The sequence below is a fragment of the Mesoplodon bidens genome (genome assembly GCF_964165515.1).
Source record: "Mesoplodon bidens genome assembly, chromosome: 14".
NCBI lineage: Eukaryota > Metazoa > Chordata > Mammalia > Artiodactyla > Ziphiidae > Mesoplodon > Mesoplodon bidens.
The window spans coordinates 1,884,202-1,906,014 of NC_138170.1; the positions used below are offsets into that span (position 1 = coordinate 1,884,202).

The window sequence follows — 21,813 nt, forward strand, 5'->3', positions numbered from 1 at the left end:
GACCTCTGCTACCATCCTCCGGCTAAGGCGGGAATTGCAGTCATCAGAGTCCTCTTTCCTAATGAAGCGTCTCAGTCCGCCGGCGTGAGGACGTCATCTCGACGGGCGGTGGCTCATGCGCAGTAGGAAGAGTCCCGCGAGCTGGGTCGGCTTGTGACTAGGCGCCTGTGGTTCGGGGCCTTGTGCTGGCAGCGGCGGCGCTGGGTTGGCGACTTTGGCACTCTTGGTGTTGGGTGGGCGGCATCTTGGGGGTCACATGAACCAGTGGCATCATGCCCGTGGGCGCTGGGGTCAGGGTCGCGGCTTTTCCGGACGTTCGTCGGCCAAGAAGAAGGGCGGAAACCACATCCCAGAAAGGTAATAATGCCTCGGCCCCTGGGCGTTGCCGGTGGAGCTCAGAGCCCCTGGGCCTGGGCTTCGTCTCTTGTGCTGTCTCCTGTCCCTGTTGCCCCCGCGCGCTGTGCTCGGGGGTATTGGTCGTCACAGTGGCTGAAAGGGACAGTGTGAGATGTTCTGATTTCCCCCCATCGTTTTAAAAGGGAGGCTCTGGCCATTGCTCCTCGGGTGAAATGCAGAGGGACTGCTTTTTAAGATGGGACTGTGAGTGTTGGGTACACTCCTTAATTACCCAAACGGAATCCCCTTCTATTCCTCAAGCTGTGTTGTTTTGCCACAGAAAATGTGAGTAAGAGGAACTGGAACTAAGTTTGAGTGAAAAAACGCACGGGTACTGCCGAATTTTCCATCGAAACAGTTGATTTGCGTTGTCTCTGGGAATTACAAAGGGCGCACTGGTGCTTCCTAACCGGTGTCATTTGAGAGATCTCCCTCTGTACGTTCAAATGCGTAATTCTGAGACTTTGCTGATTCGTGCGGTAAACCCTTTAATTCCCTAAGACCTTCCTTTCCTCCATCTCATAGCCCATTAAGCCCGCTTCAGTTTATCTCCTGAATTTCTTTTGAATCTGTCAGCTGTTCCTCAACATCCTAATACTGAACTTGCCTGTCTGTTGCAATTAGGTGCTAACTCGTGTCATATATCTTGTTTCCTTCCAATCCATTCTTCACACAAGAAACCTTAAAAGCAAGTTGGAACATTGCTCATAGACAGCGCTCAAAACCATTGTTTTGAGAATAGAAAACAAACTGTTGGCCTTTAAGACTGCGTGGTCTAGAATCCTCTCTGCTTCTCTAGCCCCATCTTGTGCCACTATTGCCCTCACTTTCTATGCTTCAGATACACTGAATTAACCTTAGTTCTCACTCACCTTACAGAAGTCAGTTCAGATATTATTGTTCACTGTGATTCCTAGCATTAAGGAATTTTATTATCAGGTTTTGTATGAGGACTAACACTAAACTGTGATGTGGAAGAATTGAGTTTAAACTATTGCAGTCAACTCGCATGTATTAATGATAGTATTCAACATCGGGCTAGGTTTTATCAGGGATACAGAAGTTCTGGCCATCTCTTTGGTTTTAGATATCCCTTATTTGTTGAGACCTTTGCATTGTTTTGTTTCCTTTTATCTGTTTTCAAGATGGGAAAACAGGAACAGGGAAGTATAGCTTATTACTAGCTGGGGTTGAATAGGTGGAGCAGCAAAATGCAAAGCAGAAAGAAGAGGGACCTACTGTAGAGGGATATGATTTCCATTTTCAAGGTGCATTCATCCTATGCAGGGAGACAGCCTAACATAAAATTTGCCTAACAAAAGATATATTAATAGGTGGAAAGACTATCTCCCAGTTGGACAGCGGATGCCTGGGACTCGTTTCATTGCTTTCAAAGTTCCTTTAAAAAAGGTAAGCAAAAGTTAATGCCGTATTCTTCCAGAAATCTGAATTCACCATATAGAGCCCTGGCTCTCAACCCCGTCGTACTCCATTTTCCCTTTTTATAGCAAATACTTTTTAATACCTCCTTTACTATCCAGAAATGGAATTCATAGATAAATAGAACCTACTTTTGTACTTAATTAAAAAAAAAAACAATGTAATGCCCTAACTATAAATAAAGAATAAAGTAATTTATAAGAAAGTAATATATACCTCCGTATGTAAATGTTTGGGGATGACTATACTAGAAATAAAGAAATAGTCAGTTACTTGTACCATGAATACAATAAACTATGGACTTCGATTGATAATGATGTGTCAGTGTTGGTTCATGAATTCTCACCAACGAAGCACACTGGTATGGCATGTTGATAATGGGGAAGGCTGTGTGGGATGAAGGAGAGAGGGTATAAGTGAGACCTGTGTACTTTTTGCTCAGTTTTGCTGCGAATGTCAAACTGCTCTAAAACCAGTCTACTAATTTAAAAAGAAAAGTGTGTTGCCGGCACTTGAATCACCAAACAGATCAATGGAACAGAGTACATCAATAAGCCAAATACATAAAAGAATATTTAGCAGTGAAAGCCATCCTTCATATAGGTAGATATTCAAGAAGTATTTATTTATGTGTCTAGTTACAGGCACTCTGCTTGGAGCTGGCAATCCAGTGGTAGGCAAAACTGATGTGGTCCCTGCCTTCTGGGAGTTTACAGTCTGGTTAGGAGACCAACATGAAATAAACAAACATAGAAATAAATGTATAGAAGTGAGCTTATTTTCTTCCGTCTAATCTCTCTGGAAGAAAGGATTGTAATATCGCTTGTAAATTCCAGGGGAGGAAACATTACTTTTAATCTCATATGTTAGCATCACAGGGTTTCAATAAATGGATAATATAATAAAGGATTTTAAACACATGTTCTTTCTGACAGAGTTTTGAAAAGAATCTCGCTCCAGAAGAACGTTTTTCCCCCTTGGATCTTTTTAACCAAATCCAAGAACAGAATGAAGAACTTGGACTGATTATTGACCTAACGTACACGCGCCGCTATTATAAGCCAGAGGTAAATGGAACCCGTAGTTGAAAACGACCTTCTTTCTGATACTATCATAATTCATAGTAATTCAGTAGTCATCATCTTACGCTAAGGTGAATCCTGGCCTTCTTTCATGGGTTCAGAAAGGGAAGCTAGTGGTTTCCTAAAATACACATTTGTAATTGCTGTTTCAAAATGAGATGAAAGATATGAATTGAACTATAGTATTTGGCAGTAGGCTGTAGATATGCTTAAGAAATTCTATAAGCTTCCATGTTCTGTATTTTGAAAATGAAGTCAACTTTTAGTAAGAATAGTAGTAGCCTAAAAGGAAAGAAAGGTATGTCCATTATGTCTTTAGCACTTATTTGAAGCAGTTGCCTGAGCATGTTTTAAGCATCAGGGTAAAAGACAATTGTTCTCTAAGTTTTATGCTTTCTTTTCCTAATACCTTCTGAGAGAGTACAGAAACCCATATATTCTCTTGGCCCATGTAGGACATACCAGTGCAAAAGAATTATCCTTCTTCTGACCTGTTCCATGGCCTTGGGAGACAGTAAAACCTAATGTTTGTTAATATTTGTATAGCAGTTTGCCATTTAGAAAGTTCTTTCATATCCATTGACTTAGTTAATCTTCACAACAATCCTTTGCTGTTGAAGTGGAAGTAGTACTGAGATCTCCTTCTGAGTGCTTACTCTGCACTAAGCTCAGAGGATAGACAACTACAATTACTAATTTTACAGACGATGAAACTGAGTCTCGGACAAGGAAGAATTGAAATTTCAACTCAGTTATTCCTCTTTTTTTATTGTGGTAAAATATACATAAATCATATTTATTTTAACCATTTATAAATATGCAGTTCAGTGGCACTAAATACAGTCACAGTGTTGTGTAACTATCACCACTGTCTATAACCAAAACCTTTTCATCATCCTCAACAAAAACTCTGTAACCATCCAACAGTTACAACCCCATTTTCCCTCCCACCAGCCCTTAGTAACCTCTATTCTATTTTCTGTGTCTATGAATTTGCCTATTCTACGTACCTCGTGTAAGTGGAATCTACAATATTTGTCCTTCTGTGTCTGGCTTATTTCACTAAACCTAGTGTTTTCAAGGTTCATCCATGTTATAGCATGTAACAAAACGACATTCCTTTTTTGGCTTAATAAAGCCCACTGTGTGTATATATACCATATTTTGTTATTCATCGGTTGACTGACACTTGGGTTGTTTCCACCTTGTAGCTATTGTGAATCATGCTGCCATCATCATTGGTGTACAAATATTTGTCCAAATCCCTGCTTTCAGTCCTTTTAGATGTGCAGTGTAGGTAGTAGCAGAGTTGTTGGATCATATGGTAGCTCTACGTTTAACCTTTGAAAAACTGCCAAACTGTTAACCTACAGTGTCGTCTTGTTTTTAAACAATTATCACAATTTTTAAACATATACAAAAGTATGCAAAATACTGTGAGTGTTCCTTGTATACCCATGAACTCATCCAGCTTTAATATTTACCAACTGATGGCTGTCATATTTCATTTATACCCCCACCTGTTTCACCGTATTCCGTATTATCTTGAAGCAGCTCCGAGACAACATGTAATTACACCTATACATTTTTGGTATGTATATTTAAAATATAGGACTTTTATTCCTTAATATCATTTTTTAATAGTAAATACCCAGTGAGTGCTCAAATTTGCAGTTGTCTCCTAAATGTCATAAAAAATTGTTTAGAATTTTGAATTAGATCCAAATAAGGTCCACACTTTGCCGTTGGTTGTTAGGTCTCTGAAGCCTTATTTAATCTATAGGTTCTCCCTCCATGTCTCTCTCACTTTTCTTTTCCGCCTTGAATTTTATTTTTAAAGAAACCAGGTAATTTGTCCCATCTAGATTTTGATGATTACATTCCGTGTGTTGTTAACATATTCTTCAATCCTTTTATTTCCTGTAAATTGGTAGTTGATCAGAATGAAGCTTGCTTGTTTTGTTTTGACAAGACAGTTTCATAGGTGATGATGTGTTCTTCCATGGAGACATACAATTGCCTCTTTGTGTGATATTAGCAGTCACTGATGATTCATACCTACATCCATTAATTCAGTTGAGGATTCAAAAAATGGTGAATTCTGTTGTTCTTTTTTCACTTATTAGCTGGGTATATTTCTGTCAGGAGAAGATTCCCCTCATCAGCTATTTGGTTGCCCAGTTGTAGAGGCATGATTCTCTTCTTTTATTTAACAGTTTTCAAAATAATGAGTTGATTCACAAATATCCTCCAGTGGTGACCAATTTTTTAAAATTTATTTATTCATATCACCGTAGACTCCGCTACAGTTATTATTCTAACTGAGTCCGTATCTTTGGCCAGTTGGAGCTTCTCAGTGACTCCTGAGTCCTTTTGAAATGACATTTGTTGTTTCTAGACTTTTTCAGTAGTCAGAGCTAGGAATTATGTATGTTTGTTTTTAATATAAAATATGTCATAGGTCCATACTGCTACTTTCCATTTATTTTCAGAACCACAGAATTTTCACTTATCCTTTTCTGTCTTCTGTTGATAGTCTACTTTCTCGTACCCCAAGAATACCAGTCCTCAACAATGCCTGAAATTTGCTCTATTTCCTAGTTAGAATCCAAGTTCTTCTGACTCCATTCTACTATTCTACTTAAATCACAGCTGCTTTATGGCCCTTGAAATGTAAGATAGAAAATAAATGTAGGTAGAACTGTTTATATCGTTTTGAGTTACATGTGCATTCATTCACATAGATTTGCTTTTCCTTTTGCATGCCTAGTAACTGTCCATTCTGCAGTTTTAATGAAAATCAAGTGATACTTACTGGTTAAAGCAGCTTTGGAAAAAATGGCTCTTATCAGAATGACTGACATACTAAGTTTAATGTCCTCTCTTGGTTTATCGTCTGCCTTCTCTACTTAATTTTTTATTCTTTCCCTACAAAGGAAATAATACATATTTTCATGGTTTTGCCTTATAGGACTTACCAGAAACTATTCCTTATTTAAAAATTTGTACAATTGGGCATCAGGTGCCAGATGATGACACTATTTTTAAATTCCAATGTGCTGTTAATGGGTTTTTGAAAGAAAATAAAGATAATGGTGAGTTGTTTTTTTTGTTTGTTTTTCCCTTTACCTGTACTTTGGTATGCATTGTGAGTGGGGTTGGGGATTTTTAACATTTTTAATAGTTCTGACATTAGGCCTGTTGTGTTTGATAACATTAACATGGAAATGTCAAATGGTGCTAATAAGAGTACAGTGTTTTTCCTGTTTATGGTCACAAACAATTTAGTTTAGTTTGGAAAGTGATTTTTGTGAGAAATATGAACTGAACTAGCTTACTTATCTCTTTTTTTAAACTTTGAGTGGAAAATACATAAAAAAATAAAAATATTCTTTTGTCCTATTTATTGGCTGAGAGGTGGAAGAAAAGGTTAAGACTCTCAGGTTCTTAGCGTATATAAAAGACAAGACAAAAAGCAAAGGTTCGGAGTGAGACAGATCCCTAGAAGCAAAACAAAACAGAGTGGACCAGAAGAGTGGCTTCCTCATCATATGTGTTTAAGATATTTTTGCTGCTTTTACACTTTGGGTGCAAGTGAGGAAGAACACTACCACCTCTTATTCTTATCTTCAGACAGGAAAAACTGAAAAGGCTGGTGTTTTCTTGTTTCCACTTTAAGATCTACTCTGTTGATAGTAGGCCTTAATAGCGTCTGAATTTTAAGGATCCACTTGCCTTTTTCTACCATCTAACTATCAGAAGGAACATGGTATTTGCCATGTTTTAAGACTGAGGAATCTTTTGTCTTTGGAACACCACTGACCCACATGAGAAAGTGTTCGTTTTGTCCTCTTTCTAAATTCAGCCTGAGGAGTGTGCACTTTATTAAATAAACCTAACAGACAGTAAATATTCCATATATATATATATATATATAATGATGCACATATATACATAAAACAGGGAGTAGCGAGAAGGAATAGAGATGGAGGTGGGAAGATAGGAGATAGGAGGTGAGAGAGAGAGGGAGAGACTGGAATTTCAAGATAAATTTTCATTCTATAACCTGGTTGCTTAATGCAGGTCCTAGCTCTTAAATATCTTAAGCCCTATTCTCAGATCTTCCCTGTACTTCAGCTTTAAAACATGAGAGGCTTGGCCTTGCCTGTGATAACCAGGGTGTCTAGAAAGGAGGCAAATTCTCTGATTTGTGTAAACTGTAGTCACAGAAATGTTACCTCTTAAGATGTTAGGGTGCAGCTGCCGGCCTCCTCACTTCCTCCAGGCTCCTTTGTGTGTGTTCTGTGTGATCCGCGTGGGCTAGAAGATCCTTACAAGTGCATGAGAGCACGTTTGTCAACCTTGATTGTTCACAGGTTATACCAAGTGTAGTCCATTGCATATGCTGACTCCTCTGTGGGTCTTCTGCGTGCAGTGGGCTAACTTCACCATGCTCTCTGCCGTTGCAGTCTCAGGACCTTAGTTATGATCCATCGGTGGCTTCCTCTGTGTAAGCCCCTCCCACAGATGCCAGGCTCACTGGTAATGAGGAGGGGACGGTACTCTCCACTCCCTAGAATTCGAAGAGACTCGGACAATAAATCGTTTCAGTAGACCCCGAGAGCCTTAGAGGTTTGTTGTTCGGGCACGGGGATACAGAGGTGACTAGAAGTCTTCGTTCAGTAGCAACTTACAGTTATCTAGGAAGATAAACATGTAGTGACTCTAAGTGGGTTAATGATAATAAAAGAATCAAGTGCAGCAGGAATATAGGGGAGAAACTGAGGAAGGCCTGACTGAGGAGACGGCGTTTGAGCTGGGCTTGGGGGAAGAGGATTTTGCCAGAATGAGGAAAGGACAGCCCAGGTATTGGGGACAGGTACCAAAGGCACAGGGCTTGACCTTGTGCTCTGGAGGGGCAGCCTCTGGTGTGACTAGAGGGTAGTGTGAAAGGGCAAGGAATTCATACATTCCTTTTCAGCAAATATTTATATAACACCTTCTAGGTTGAAGGCATTGTTCGAGGCAGTATTAACAGTTTTTGCCCTTATGTACTTTACATTCTAGTGCGGGAGAGAGATGAATAAATAAGTAAATATGTGGAATGTCAAGTGGTGGTACATGTTTTGGAGAATTAAAAAAACAAGATGAAGAGGTGAGGGAATGTGGTAGGTGATCAGGGAAGTCCCCTCTATTACGATGTCGATTGAGCAGAGCCTTGAAGTGAGAAACAAGCCATTGGATATCTGGGAGAGTGCAGATGGGTTGGGAGAGTGTGTTCTGAAGCAGAAGGAATAGTAGGTGCAAAGTCCCTGAGGCACGACTGTGCTTGGCATGTTTGAGGAATAGTAAGGAGGCCAGTGTGGCTGGACAGGGGTAAGTGAGTGAGGGCAGGGCAGTAGAGAATGGGGTCAGGGAGGCTGGCAGGGGAAAGGAGGGAGGTGGAGGATGGAGGTCCTTGTAAGTCATAGTTTGAACTTACCATTCAGTTGGAGAGACAGACTGATACTTGTTTATAAAGAGTTCTCAATGCTGTGCTAAAAACTTGGGCTTTATTCTGTGCTAAGTGAAGATGTTTAAGCAACAGAGCAATCCAGCCAAGTTTCTGTTTTAGAAAGATAACATCTTTCATGTGGAGGATCAGTTGAAATAGAAGAGATTGTTAGAATTGTAGGGCGGTAGTAATCCAGGCAGGAGATGACGAATGCCAGACACTACCTAGTCACAGACATACCTTTTGCAGAGAACAGCTACGTGTTGTTGTCTTTTATTTACTTTCTCAAACAATTTTTTTTAAGTGCTGGACCATGTAATACTGTGGCATAGTTGGAAAAATCTGAGACTTGATTCTAGTCTTTTTTTCTGTTGCCTGCTGTGCAGCTTGGGCTTAACGTCTCAAGCCTTACTTTTTCATTGTGAAATAAGCACGGTGCTACTTACCCGAGAACTGCACAGGCACATAGACCCTTGGCGTGTGAGGAGCAGTGAATGAGAGAAGGAATGGAAGTGCTTTGGGACCTCAAGAGCCCTTCAGAAACTGTTTGTCCTTTTTAATATTGAGCATTAAAAGTGAAGGCATTCCATTTGTTTCACTCAAAAACAAATTCCAATCTTCTGATAGCCTGTTTTTTTTTTTCCACTCCCTTTTTCTGTAGTCAAATCAGTTCCTGATGGGCATTCTCCAGTCCACACTATTGCATCTGATTGGAGGCTATGCAAAATTTCCCAGAGACCATGAATTTTGACTTTATAGTAGTTAATTCTTCATAGTACATTCCTTCAAAAACACTCTTTTCTTCAGAGTTTTTCCTTTTCAGGATATTGGTAGTGTTGTGATAACTAATAAAGGCTACTCTTCAGAAAATTGTATAACTTGTTTTTAGTGTATCTACTTTGCTTACTGAATTCCATATTTCCTGTTTTATAGACAGACTTATTGGTGTCCACTGTACCCATGGTTTAAACAGGACTGGCTACCTCATCTGCAGGTGAGTTGCCAACCCTAAGAGGCAGGCCATGTTTAAATTGTTGTGTTTACGATAGTAATGTAAGCTAATGTAAGCTGAATGCAAAAAATTTAGTCAGAACGGCTTCCCTGGTGGCGCAGTGGTTGAGAGTCCGCCTGCCGATGCAGGGGACACGGGTTCGTGCCCCGGTCTGGGAACATCCCACATGCCGCGGAGCAGCTGGGCCTGTGAGCCATGGCCGCTGAGCCTGCACGTCTGGAGCCTGTGCTCCGCAACGGGAGAGGCCACAACAGTGAGAGGCCCGTGTACCGCGCAAAAAAAAAACAAACAAAGAAAACTGCAGTCAGAGAGATGTATGAAGTGCAAGGCAATTTTGCCCACTACTCAGAGGTTACCACCAGTAATAATTTAGCACATATTTTTTCAGACGTTAAAGAATGGAGATATAAGCATATACAATGGTCCCTTGGTATCTGCAGGGAATTGGTTTTAGGGCTCACCATAGATACCAAAATCCTCGGATGCTCAAGTCCGCTATGTAAAATGGTGTAGTATAGTCGTCCTTCCATATCTGCAGGATATGGAACCGTTGGATATACAGAACTGACTGTACATATGATTTAATGGTATAGTATTTAGACATTCTAGTTTATAATTTAATATATGATGGACATCTTCCTGTGAAAATATTTGGAGACCTCATTCTTATTTATTTATTTATTAATATTTTTTTCCTCAAATTTGCTTTATGTAGTTGGATATAAATTAATGAACAAAAACTTATGCAAGATACATGTAACAATTTAATAGAACCTGATACTCTAATAATTCTTTCAGTTTTTCTCAAACTCATCATGGGGCTTGTAAGAAAATTAACCAACATGGATACTACTACAGTTGAATGTCAAATCTTTAAGTGCTTATGACATACTAAATTCTTCTATAATGTACTTATGAAGAACCCTTCAAGAGACTGTGTTTTGTATGTAGAAAAGTGTTAAGAGTCAAATATTCAACTCAATTTAAAATAATAAGAAACACTTCTGATTTGTTAGGTTGAGATTGCTTCTTCTTTTACTAATGAATGATTTTTTTAGCTGTAATATCACTGAGCTGAACAAATATGTCACCTTCGAGTACATAAGGAAAAATAAACACATACTAAATGGGTAAAACATTACAACTACATCTTTAGTAGTCCATCTCTACTTCTAACACTTCAGAAGCTTAGAGATTCAGAGTGGGCTTACATTAATTGCAAGAAAAATATAAAGGAGAAATTGCTTCTTTTTTGATATCACAACTGTGAAGTTGTGATTATACAAATTCTGCATTTGTGTGCAAAACGTGAAACACATTTATCTTAATTCTCCCTGCTTAGAATTGTCAGTCAACTACCAGGACTTTCCTTCCAAGAAACAGAGACTGAGGTGTGTTTTATATAACTTCAGTAACCTCAGCACTACAATAAGAAGACATGCAGTATCCTTTTGCTGTGGTTGAAGACAACAGGGAAGGAGGTCACAGGAAAGAATAACTCAAAATTGTTACAACTGAGAAATTTTTGTCAGTTTAACTATGGTGCCACTTTCATTTTTACATAAGCATGGTGGCATAATTCAAGCTCAATAAATCAGAATTCTTAATATTTAAAATCTACCTTAACTTTTAATTATCACCGTGTTAACAACCAAAAGAATCAGATGAAACACATAAGAAAGGGTAATGTTAAACCCCACTTTACTAGAGTTAGTTTCTGGACACATTAACTCATTTTTTTTATAGAAGAGGGACAGTGAATCTCAGTTTGCTTACAAGGTAGGAGATCACTTTGAATTCTGCATTTCTTAACTGCAAACAAATATAGCACTTGTAACAGGTTATAAATAAACTGGTTTTCAAGCACAGAGCCAGCCCCAACAGTAATAGTACACTATTTAAAAAGACCTAAGGCAATAAATTCCATTTCCAGTGGAAAAAAAGAATCATATGGTCTTGGACAAACAATTCTGATGGCTTACTTAACAGTCACTCAGTAGTTCTTCCTTGCTCGTAGAACTTTATGATTTTTTTGAGGAGTGAAGCATTCAGCTTTAGTGGATAAATCCTTGTTAGGCTAAGACAGTCATTATTATATCCCTCTTTGCCATGAATTGTCTTATGAATGGTCATATCAATCTGCTTCGGCAAATAAGTAATTAGGGGAAGGCTGTTATTGTGCTTATGAGAATGATCTTTTTCTCTGAAGAAAGATAAATATGCATTAGGAAAATGACCATTTGGACTCTTTTTCTGCTTCCTCCTTGTTTTGTGAGAATATGATACTTGGTTTTACAGCAGCCATCTTGTGACCATGAGATGATAATATGCCAATAATGACAAATGGTAGATTAGAAAGAACCAGCAAAGACAGAAAACAGCAACATCAATAGTAACAACAATCACAGCAAAAGAACAATGGGACCTTAACTTGTGGAGTTCCTATAACGTAAAAAATAAATGCTCTATGTTTATTCTAAAAAAAAAAAAAAGAACCATGCAAACAAGCTTAAAACTACTTTTTTGTGCCAGTGTTATAAAATGTAGCTTTTAATAAAACCTGGACCCGAATGCCAGCAACTTAGGAAAAGAATTTGGGTAGGGGGAAGCAGAAAGTTATCTCACGTAGGAAAAACAACCGCTATCTTTATCCTAATCTTCGACACACAATTGAAACGTATATAGGTGCTGTAACACTTTACACAAATCCTATGTACTGGAGCAATAACAAGATCTAAATACAATTATATTTTTAAACCCTGGGTGAAGGCTTTACATGAAAATAGCATCCTACTTTTCCCCCTAATTTCTAAACTATCACGTACTTTTCCCCAACATCTGCAGCCGTTCAGGAATTTTTAGGAAACTTTCATGCATGATCTTCATTCCTAATCCCCGGCTCTGTCGGCTCAACGACAAAAGATCAAAACCACCAAAGATGATGGTTCTCTTGAAGTCAGGTGAGAGACCCTGGCTCAGTTAGTCTCGTAGGACAAAAGCAGTGCTGCATCAACTGTCTCCATGCAGGAGGGGCACGTGAGGGATCTCATCAGCGACTCATCTGTACAGCCCAGGTGATCTGCATACACAGCAGAAATCAAACTGGGTTCTCATAAGCAAAGTCCATCATACAGATCACACACTCCTGGATCTTTTTTTCTAATATTAAAAAAATTTTATTTATTTATTTGGTTGCGCCGGGTCTTAGTTGCAGGCAGTGAGCTCCTTAGTTGTGGCATGCAAACTCTTAGTTGCGGCATGCGTGTGGGATCTAGTTCCACGACCAGGGAATGAACCCGGGCCCTCTGCATTGGGAGTGTGGAGTCTTTAGCCGGTGCACCACCAGGGAAGTCCCCCGGATCCTTTTTTCTGATCCATTTCTTTCAGGGTCATAAACTCCTTTAGGCTGATGCTGTGTGAGCCTATTCTTTGAGCTATCCTATTTGGTTCCTCTCAGCTGAGTTGCTAGGCGAGTCTGGCTAGGTGTTGGATGATAGACCAAAACTGGAACTTGATCCAGATATGGCAGCAGCGGCTCCTGATCCAGCTCCGTCCCCTTGCCAAAGCTAGCCCAGCCGGACTGAGACTTGTGAGGCAGGGAGATGTCATCTGAAGTGGGGGACTTAAGGCAGTTCCCCGTCTTCCGGGGCTCGAGTGTGTGATCTGTGTGCTGTTTTGACAGTCTTCCAACCTCATTCTTTTTTTAAAATTAATTAGTTTATTATTTTCATTTATTTATTTTTGAATTTTAAAAGTTTATTTAGTTTTTATACAGCAGGTTATTATTAGTTATCTATTTTATACATATTAGTGTATATATGTCAAGCCCAATCTCCCAATTCATCTCACCACCACCGACCCCCGCCCTGCCCTGCTTTCCCCCCTTGGTGTCCATATGTTTGTTCTCTACATCTGTGTCTCTATTTCTGCCTTGCAAACTGGTTCATCTGTACCATTTTTCTAGATTCCATATATATGCATTAATATACAATATTTGTTTTTCTCTTTCTGACTTACTTCACTCTGTATGACAGTCTCTAGGTCCGTCCACATCTCTACAAATGACCCAGTTTTGTTCTTTTTTTATCTCTGAGTAATATTCCATCGTATATACGTACCACATCTTTTTTGTCCATTCATCTGTTGATGGGCATTTAGGTTGCTTCCATGACCTAGCTATTGTGAATAGTGCTGCAATGAACATTGGGGTGCATATGTCTTTTTGAATTATGGTTTTCTCTGGGTATATGCCCAGTAGTGGGATTGCTGGGTCATATGGTAATTCTATTTTTAGTTTTTAAGGAAACTCCATACTGTTCTCCATAGTGGCTGTATCAGTTTACATTACCACCAGCAGTGCAAGAGGGTTCCCTTTCCTCACACCCTCTCCCGCATTTGTTGTTTGTAGATTTTCTGATGATGCCCATTCTAACCGGTGTGAGGTGATACCTCATTGTAGTTTTGATTTGCATTTCTTTAATAATTAGTGATGTTGAGCAGCTTTTCATGTGCCTCTTGGCCATCTGTATGTCTTCTTTGGAGAAATGTCTCTTTAGGTCTTCTGCCCATTTTTTGATTGGGTTGTTTGTTTTTTTAATAGCTGCATGACCTATTTATAGATTTTGGAGATTAATCCTTTGTCTGTTGATTCGTTTGCAAATATTTTCTCCCATTCTGAGGGTTGTCTTTTCGTCTTGTTTATAGTTTCCTTTGCTGTGCAAAAGCTTTTAAGTTTCATTAGGTCCCATTTTTTTTTAAAGGCTGCATTGTTCCTTTGCTTACTGATGAACATATAAAAGTCAGAAGTTTTTGATATTATAAAACGTCAAAGTAATGAACATTCCTGTGTGAACACCTATGAATATATATGCTTTGTCTCAGTTAACTTCACTCAGAATGGGACTTCTGCATGAAAGAGTTTATGCCCTTATGCTTTTGGTGGATGTTGCTACACTGTACCAATTTATGGTTGTTCATTCAGGAAGTACTTATTGAGCACGTGTTATGTTTAAGCACTGTGCTGGGCGCTAGCAAAAAGACTTGTGAAATTTTGTGAGTGAAGAGACTTGACCTGCCCTTTGTGAATTCTAACAGTCCAGAGAGGGAATAGATATTCAAGGATCATACTCTGCATGTAGAATTACAACTCTGACAAGTGCCAGGGAGAGGGACATGGTACCATGAGAGCATATTTTAGGGAGGATTTGATCTCATCCTGGAGATTAGAGAAGGTTTATTTAGGGATGTTTCAGCTGATATCTGAAGGATGAGTAGGTATTAACCAGATAGGGACGTTGGGGAGAGATTTCTGAGCATAAGGAATAGCAAAAGACCCTACAAGAGGAAAGCATATGCTGTGTTGGAGGAACTGGCCAGGAAGGTGGGGCTGTTGGGGGAGCATGTGATTATAATGGAACTACAAGTGTGGGTAGGGGCTCGATCGTGCAGGCTTACGTTTAAAGTTTCAGACTTTAAGAGTAATAGAAAACCATTGAATTTTTTTTGTTGAAGGTGACTGTGTGGAACATACCCAATTGCATTTTCAACCTATCATTTTGCTACCGAGTGGAGAATACACTGCAGGGCGAAAGAGTGGAAGCAAGGAAACCAGTTAGGAGACTTTTGTAGAAATTGGGCATAATGGTGGCTTGGACCAGGGTATGGTGGTCATTTTGGTGGAAAGATGTGGACAGATTCTAGAGGTATGTAGGCAGTATCATTGTTAGCACTGGTGGTGGGTTGAGGATGAGGGTGAGGGAGAAATAGCTGTCAGTGATGGTGATTCCTAAGTTTCTTGCTCCTATGGTTGGTTAGATAGGGTTTTTTAGATATGATGTTAATATTTATCCTAATTTGTCTTTTGTTATTTGTTGGTTCTTGATGAATACTCTGTCATATTAAGTTTCCTGTTTTGAGTGTACAAAGCATTTTGATCGAAACTGTTGTATGTTATCAGATAACTTTTTTTTTTTGTGTGTGGTATGCGGGCCTCTCACTGTCGTGGCCTCTCCCGTTGCGGAGCGCAGGCTCCAGATGCGCAGGCTCAGCGGCCATGGTGCACGGCGCTCCGCGGCATGTGGGATCTTCCCAGACCGGGGCACGAACCTGCGTCCCCTGCGTTGGCAGGCGGACTCTGAACCACTGCGCCACCAGGGAAGCCCCAGATAACTTTTTTTTTTTTTTTTTTTTTTTTTTTGCGGTATGCGGGCCTCTCACTGTTGTGGCCTCTCCCGTTGCGGAGCACAGGCTCTGGATGCGCAGGCCCATCGGCCATGGCTCACGGGCCTAGCCGCTCCGCGGCATGTGGGATTTTCCCGGATCGGGGCACAAACCCATGTCCCCTGCATCGGCAGGCGGACTCTCCACCACTGCGCCACCAGGGGAGCCCCCCCAGATAACTTTTTAACATCTGCCAGTTTGGTCCTGTATTTTATTCTCTTTCATTTATTAATTATTGTATTAATGTAAATAATTATATTAATAGATTTTCTAAAGTTGCATTATCCTTGCGTCCTTGGAATAACGCCTTTTTGTAATCATGGTATATATCATTCTTTAATAATTATTGATTAGATGTGCTGATACTTTCTTAGGATTTTTATATCTATATTTGTAAAGTGAAATTGGACCTTTTTTGCAAAACATTGATTTTCTTTTCTTTTTATTTACAACTGATTCGAATTTTGTTGTTTTGTAGATATTTGATTGATGTAGAAGGCATGTGGCCAGATGATGCAATTGAATGTAAGTATAAGGGTTGTCACTACTTTTACCTTTTTATAAAATTTGAAGGTATAAGTGTAGGGGAATTTCTCAAATTTTGGAAAAAGAGAAAAGTTTGTAATTCATTTGTTCTGACATAAGATAACCTTTTACCAAAAGTTTATAAAGGGATGTATCTGGAAATAGCGAGATATAACAGCCTGAATAATTAGTCAGTGGATTTCAGCATTTTTTTTTTCTTTTTTAAATTTATTTATTTTTGGCTGCGTTGGGTCTTCGTTGCTGTGCGGGCTTTCTCTAGTTGTGGCGAGCAGGGGCTACTCTTTGTTGCGGTAGGCGGGCCTCTCATTGCGGTGGCTTCTTGTTGCGGAGTATGGGCTCTAGGCACACAGGCTTCAGTAGTTGTGGTACGCGGGCTTCAGTAGTTGTGGCGCATGGGCTTAGTTGCTCCGTGGCGTGTGGGATCTTCCTGGACCAGGGCTTGAACCCCTGTCCCCTGCATTGGCAGGTGGATTCTTAACCACTGCGCCCCCAGGGAAGTCCCTGGATTTCAGCTTTGATATGCTTTCTCTGGGGAAGATTTGCTTTTTGCACAGTTATTTCTAACAGCTCGTCTGCTCCTCAGTATTCAATAGGAGCCGTGGACATTGCTTAGAAAGACAAAACTACATTGAAGACCTTCGGAATGGTCCCATCAGAAAGTAAGTTGCATTTTATATGTGATATTTGTGGTTAGGAAGATCTACTTTTATATCCTTTAAGTTGCACATATCCCTTCTTCTTATAGCTTGTTTACTTGCTCGAGGAAACCTAAACAAATAGGAATGGGGGGAGGATGGAATTGTTATTTTCACGGGCCAAAATATAGTCACTAAATTGGCTACTGAATTTGCAGACCAGTAATATTTTGTGGAAACATTCTGTTTAAGGAATCGGGATTCCAGTGTATCCAGAACAAGTGGTTTTGAAGACTCAGCGCGTATGATGGAACCAGGTCACACAGCTAATAAGTCTATTAACCAAGGACTGAAGTATAACCTACGTCAGACCCCAGGTTACCCAACATCTCGGCATTTCCGTACCCAGACCCGAGATTTGCAGCAATCAGAAAGGTATCTCTGCTTTCCCTTTTTCTAGAATTGAAATAGAAATTAATATTATAAATTAGTGCAAACACATTATAATGTGAAGAATTGGTGTTTTCTTGATGATCAGTGTCAACCAGGAGGTATTGTTTGTTCCGTATTTTGCATTTAGGGCTGGAAAATCAAGTATAGGAGGGGGAACAGGTGATTTTTCAGAGGCAGTTGGGAAGAGGACTTAGAAATTTTCATTGATTCTTAAACTTAGTTTAAGCCAATAATTTGATGTGGGTATCAGAAAGGATCTTACATTCTTAGGCTGCAGTAATAGTGGTATAGTTTTCAGAATAAAGAAGGCTGCTTTATTTAAAAAGTAAATTCAAATTATAGGGAAAATGGTAAAATTTCCAGTAGAGAAACTTGCAAAGGGATTGAACACATAAATCACAAACATTTTTACTTGGGAAACAGGAAAAACCTCAGTACAATTAAACAACAATAGTTTTTGCTATTTTGCGATTAATTTAGCAAGTTTTTGACAAGGTAGTCCAGTGTATTGATTGTCAGGCTGGACTTGGGTTTGCATTGTGGCTCTGCTGTTCACCCTGTATGTGATCTTGAGTAAGATCTCTAAATTCCTATTTTCTTATCAGTTAGATGGAAATTTTAATAATATTATAAAATTTTAATAACATATACCTTGGGATTGTTGTTGATTATTACATGAGTTAAGAAAGTACTTTAGCACATTGTAAACTTTCAGTTTTCAAAAAGATGTTTTGGCATTTTAGCAGATGTAAACATTTCAAAAAGGTGTTGCTTGTGTTGCCAGGGGCACTGAAAAATGGTATAGCCCTTTTGAAACATAACTGTAATAGCCATAAAAATGTTCATACCTGGTAATTCCACCATGAGGTTACAGAAATACTTAAAAATATGGAAAAATCTACATGCATTTAATCATTCAGCACATTTCTAAAACTCCCTACTATGTATCAGACTCTGGACTAGGTGCTTAGGATACAGTTGTATATATTCTGGGATGTTAATCCCAGCATTATTTACAGTAGTGGAAAAATTGGTAGCAGCTTGCATTTCTAACGATAAAGAATAGCTAAGTAAATTATTATATCCATACTATGATATTTTATAAAGCCATTGAAAGTGAAAGCTTACTTATGATAAGTGAAAATAATAGGTTATGATTCAGCAGTCAAAAAAAGATGCTAGGGGGAAAAAGACCAAAAGTAAATATTAACCAGTTTACTTAGATTAAGTGGGATTGAGGGGTTTTTGGGGGTGTTTACTTTTCTCAGATTTCCAAATTTTCTTTTGTATGATTATATTAGATTTACTGATGTTTCTTTTGAAACAATTAAATATTAATTTTCCAAATTTGCTGCATGTGCCATGGTTAGAATTTCTACATTTTATAATTAATTTATATATGTATTATAAAGTGAAAGTAGGTTCCTGGTTTCAAAAATAAATAGCTTATTCTGTTTCATGTCAACCCTGCCACACTTGGAGGGAATGTATCTGATTAGAATAGTATGGGCATTTATCTCTATAGGGAAAGGTGGAAAGGCTTCTGGGAACCTACAGTGTGCCAAGGCATTGTGGTGGGTAATTGAAGTATATCATCTTAATTTACCTTCAAAACAATCCATGAAGATGGAAGGTATTATTACCTCTATTGTATAAAGAACTACGAAATCCAAAGATTAAGCAATTTTATCTGCTAAAATCACACAGGTAGAAAACAGTAGAACCAGAGTATCTATGTATAATTTTATAAAGCTTATTATATATATTTATTAAAACTAATAATGGTGTATTACTTTTGTTTTGTTTAAGAAAATTTTCACAGAATCAGAACAGTTACCAGAGAGGCCATATTCCTCCTCCTGGTCCCCACGGAGAGGACTGTTTACACAGGAGGTACTCTTGGAAGGTAAAGCCAAACGCCAGTCAAGCAGCACAGAACAGAAGGTGGTATCCTGGCAGTTACTACAGACTACCCTATCCGACCTGTTATAGATGGACCAAGTGACACAAGCCTACCCTGGAAATCTATCTGGAGACAGAACAGGACTGAAGACAGCCAGAGTGACTTTTTATAAAATCAGGTCAAATGAGGTTTATAATCTATTTTAGTGCTCCCTTATGTGTTCAAGCTTAAGGAAAAATTATATTGATACTTAGGTCCGCTGATAAATTTGCAGTATTTACAACAGTGAAGGAAGTAATCTGTCATTCCAGTCTTAAATTTTTTTAAAGGAGGATGATATTTTAGAACTGATAAAAGTAATAAAGAACATCCCTTGTAAATTATTTTTAAAAATTCTCTTCCTTTTCTGGTGTATTTCCTTCTGACTAGACTTGTAATGTTAGTGTGTGTGTGTATTTATGTGTGTGTATGTATGTGTGTGTGTGTGCAGAAAATTTATAGTGTTTTTGTCATGTTCTGTTATTACCCAATCATCAGGGTATCTTCCCCCCCGACCTCCCCGGCCCCAAACTGTTCAAGATTTCTATTAAAATCTACCTAGGAGATAATCTCTTTAGAATCTAATCACTATTTGTAATTAGTTGTAGTATTTTTGTGATTAGACATTTCTTTCTTTCTTTTGGCAGTCTATTGTTGGATTTGACCAATTTCCTTTCACTGAATTGTCAGATACGCCATCTAACACTGGATAAACTTTTAGGGATTGATTGTCAATTGAGCAGGAGAGACCAATTGGTAAACATAAAAGCTAAATGCTGGGTAATTTACCTGACAGGGTAATTGTTATCAACTGGGTGGAGCTACCCAGAAAACTTGAAAACTTTTATAGACTATAAAGGTTGCTTGATGAACAGAATAGGGTGCGACATTTAAAGCCTGGAATATCTGGGGAGACTTGCATGGCTCCTTGTGTTGTTGCTTCTTTGTTGAACGTAACCTGCTGCAGTCTTTCTCCACTTGCCTCTCACAGTGGAATGGTGCCTTGACCTTGACTTTTTCTAAGTTGCCCCTTCTGCTAGTTTACCTCTGGAACACACAGCTGGATCATGTGGGAGGTGTTAATTATTTTTAGTTGCAGAGGAAGCCAGAAACCTTTGTTTGCTCAAGAAAGGGTCTAACTGTCATGACATCATAAGCCTTGGTAAATATTTGATGACTACGTGGGCAAATTGGCTTCATTGTTTAAGTCTCTGATTTTGAAGCGTTGTATCATGGAAAGTCTGATACTGCATATGATGGTTGTTTTCTCTGTTCTGTGTTATAAATGAACAGCATGTGGAACCTGACCCTAAGGCAGTGCTCGAACTCAGCTACTCCCTGGTCTGTGTCTGATGGGCTCAGTCAGGTTGCTACCTGTCATCTAGGTGGTGGCTCAGAATGTATTTTTCTGCCCGCCACATTTAACAGAGATACAAGAGTTCTTCTTGCCAGAAGGCTGCTCTGTGGAATTGTTCCTTCACATACATCGTGAACTCTCCCTTGGAAAGATACTGGCGCAGCAAGACAACTGGTGAGGCAAAAAAAGAACCACCAGGGACAGGCATGGGAGTCCAGCTAATCTAATAGTTTTAAGGAGTTCCTTGGCAAGCAGTTTCTGAGGGGGACATTGCCAGCAGAAGTGTCATCTTAAGCACTGCCACCTTTGAAAACCTTCTTTGATCGTGTTGTCCTCTCTGTCCCCATCCCATTTCATTTATCAACACAGCTTATTGAAAACCAGTCTCCTTTTGCTATCTTGTGTCTCATTTATTCTTAAACACACTGTGTTTCCGGCTTCTGCTCACATCACACCACTGAAAGTCCTCTGGCTAAAGGGACGAGCAAACTTTTTTAAAGGTCTTCAGTGGTCTGTTTAAGCTTTTAAATTGTTTATTTTTATTAAAAAAAACACAGGTAAGTATTGGGCTGGCCAAAAAGTTCGTTTGGGTTTTTCTGCAGGATGTTACAGAAAACCCAAACGAACTTTTTGGCCAACCCAATAGTTTAAAATTCAAATAGTTCTACCGCGATTTCTATGCAAAAGAGTAGTCTTCCCATCAGCACCCCTGCCCTATCCCCTGATTGTTACTCCCCAAGGACAACCCCTTTAAGTATTTTAGCATTATTTTCTAATATGTGCCTCCATATTTAAATACTACGCTTATATTACCACGTCTTGATTTTTCAGTTTCTGATACTATCTGTTGACTTCCTGCTGTGGAAGAGGGGAATTTAGCTCTTTCACGTCATCTATCCACATACACACTTCTGTTCCCCTCATCTTTTCAGGATAGTCATTTCCCAACTTTTGGTTATATCAGTATTCTAAGTTTATGTTATTTGCTAGGTATCATTCACCTCTGAACCATCGTGTACGAGTATGTTTCCATTCTTACACCATTTTGTCCCCTTCATTTTTGTTTGTGTCTTTTCCTATGAACCTATCACTAATTCATCCTCCAAATCTCTAACACCACTGTAACATTTCTCAGTGTGGATAGGGTAAACACATCAGATTCTTTTTTGTTTGAAATCTTTCCTGGATTGATCGGACTTGTTCTTGACCTGTTCTAGGTCGGGCACTGTTTTTAGTT

The 21,813-nt window shown here is 39.1% G+C and overlaps 1 protein-coding gene and 1 pseudogene across 2 annotated transcripts; one reads left to right on the top strand and one right to left on the bottom strand.

Annotated features, from left to right (window-relative positions):
- The first annotated feature begins 131 nt into the window (after positions 1-131).
- Positions 132-19,576, top strand: LOC308628069 (RNA/RNP complex-1-interacting phosphatase-like). The gene is made up of 9 exons (XM_081254611.1): positions 132-357; positions 1,731-1,806; positions 2,772-2,903; positions 5,890-6,013; positions 9,346-9,406; positions 16,122-16,168; positions 16,773-16,848; positions 17,077-17,259; positions 19,087-19,576. The coding sequence occupies exons 1-9, from the start codon at positions 257-259 to the stop codon at positions 19,280-19,282; spliced, it is 996 nt and encodes a 331-aa protein (XP_081110737.1). The 5' UTR covers positions 132-256; the 3' UTR covers positions 19,283-19,576.
- Positions 12,400-14,598, bottom strand: LOC308628004 (RING finger protein 11-like; annotated as a pseudogene). The gene is made up of 3 exons: positions 14,578-14,598; positions 12,780-13,121; positions 12,400-12,569 (listed from the first exon to the last, which is right to left on the bottom strand). The product of its transcript is annotated as an RING finger protein 11-like (transcript).
- Positions 19,577-21,813: the final 2,237 nt, after the last annotated feature.

Bases quoted from the DNA above. Each gene is read 5' to 3' on its own strand.
- LOC308628069 (XM_081254611.1), top strand. From the start codon at position 257: ATGAACCAGTGGCATCATGCCCGTGGGCGCTGGGGTCAGGGTCGCGGC. The intron at 2,904-5,889 runs GTAAATGGAACC...TTTGCCTTATAG, and splicing joins GCCGCTATTATAAGCCAGAG to GACTTACCAGAAACTATTCC. The intron at 16,849-17,076 runs GTAAGTTGCATT...ATTCTGTTTAAG, and splicing joins CGGAATGGTCCCATCAGAAA to GAATCGGGATTCCAGTGTAT.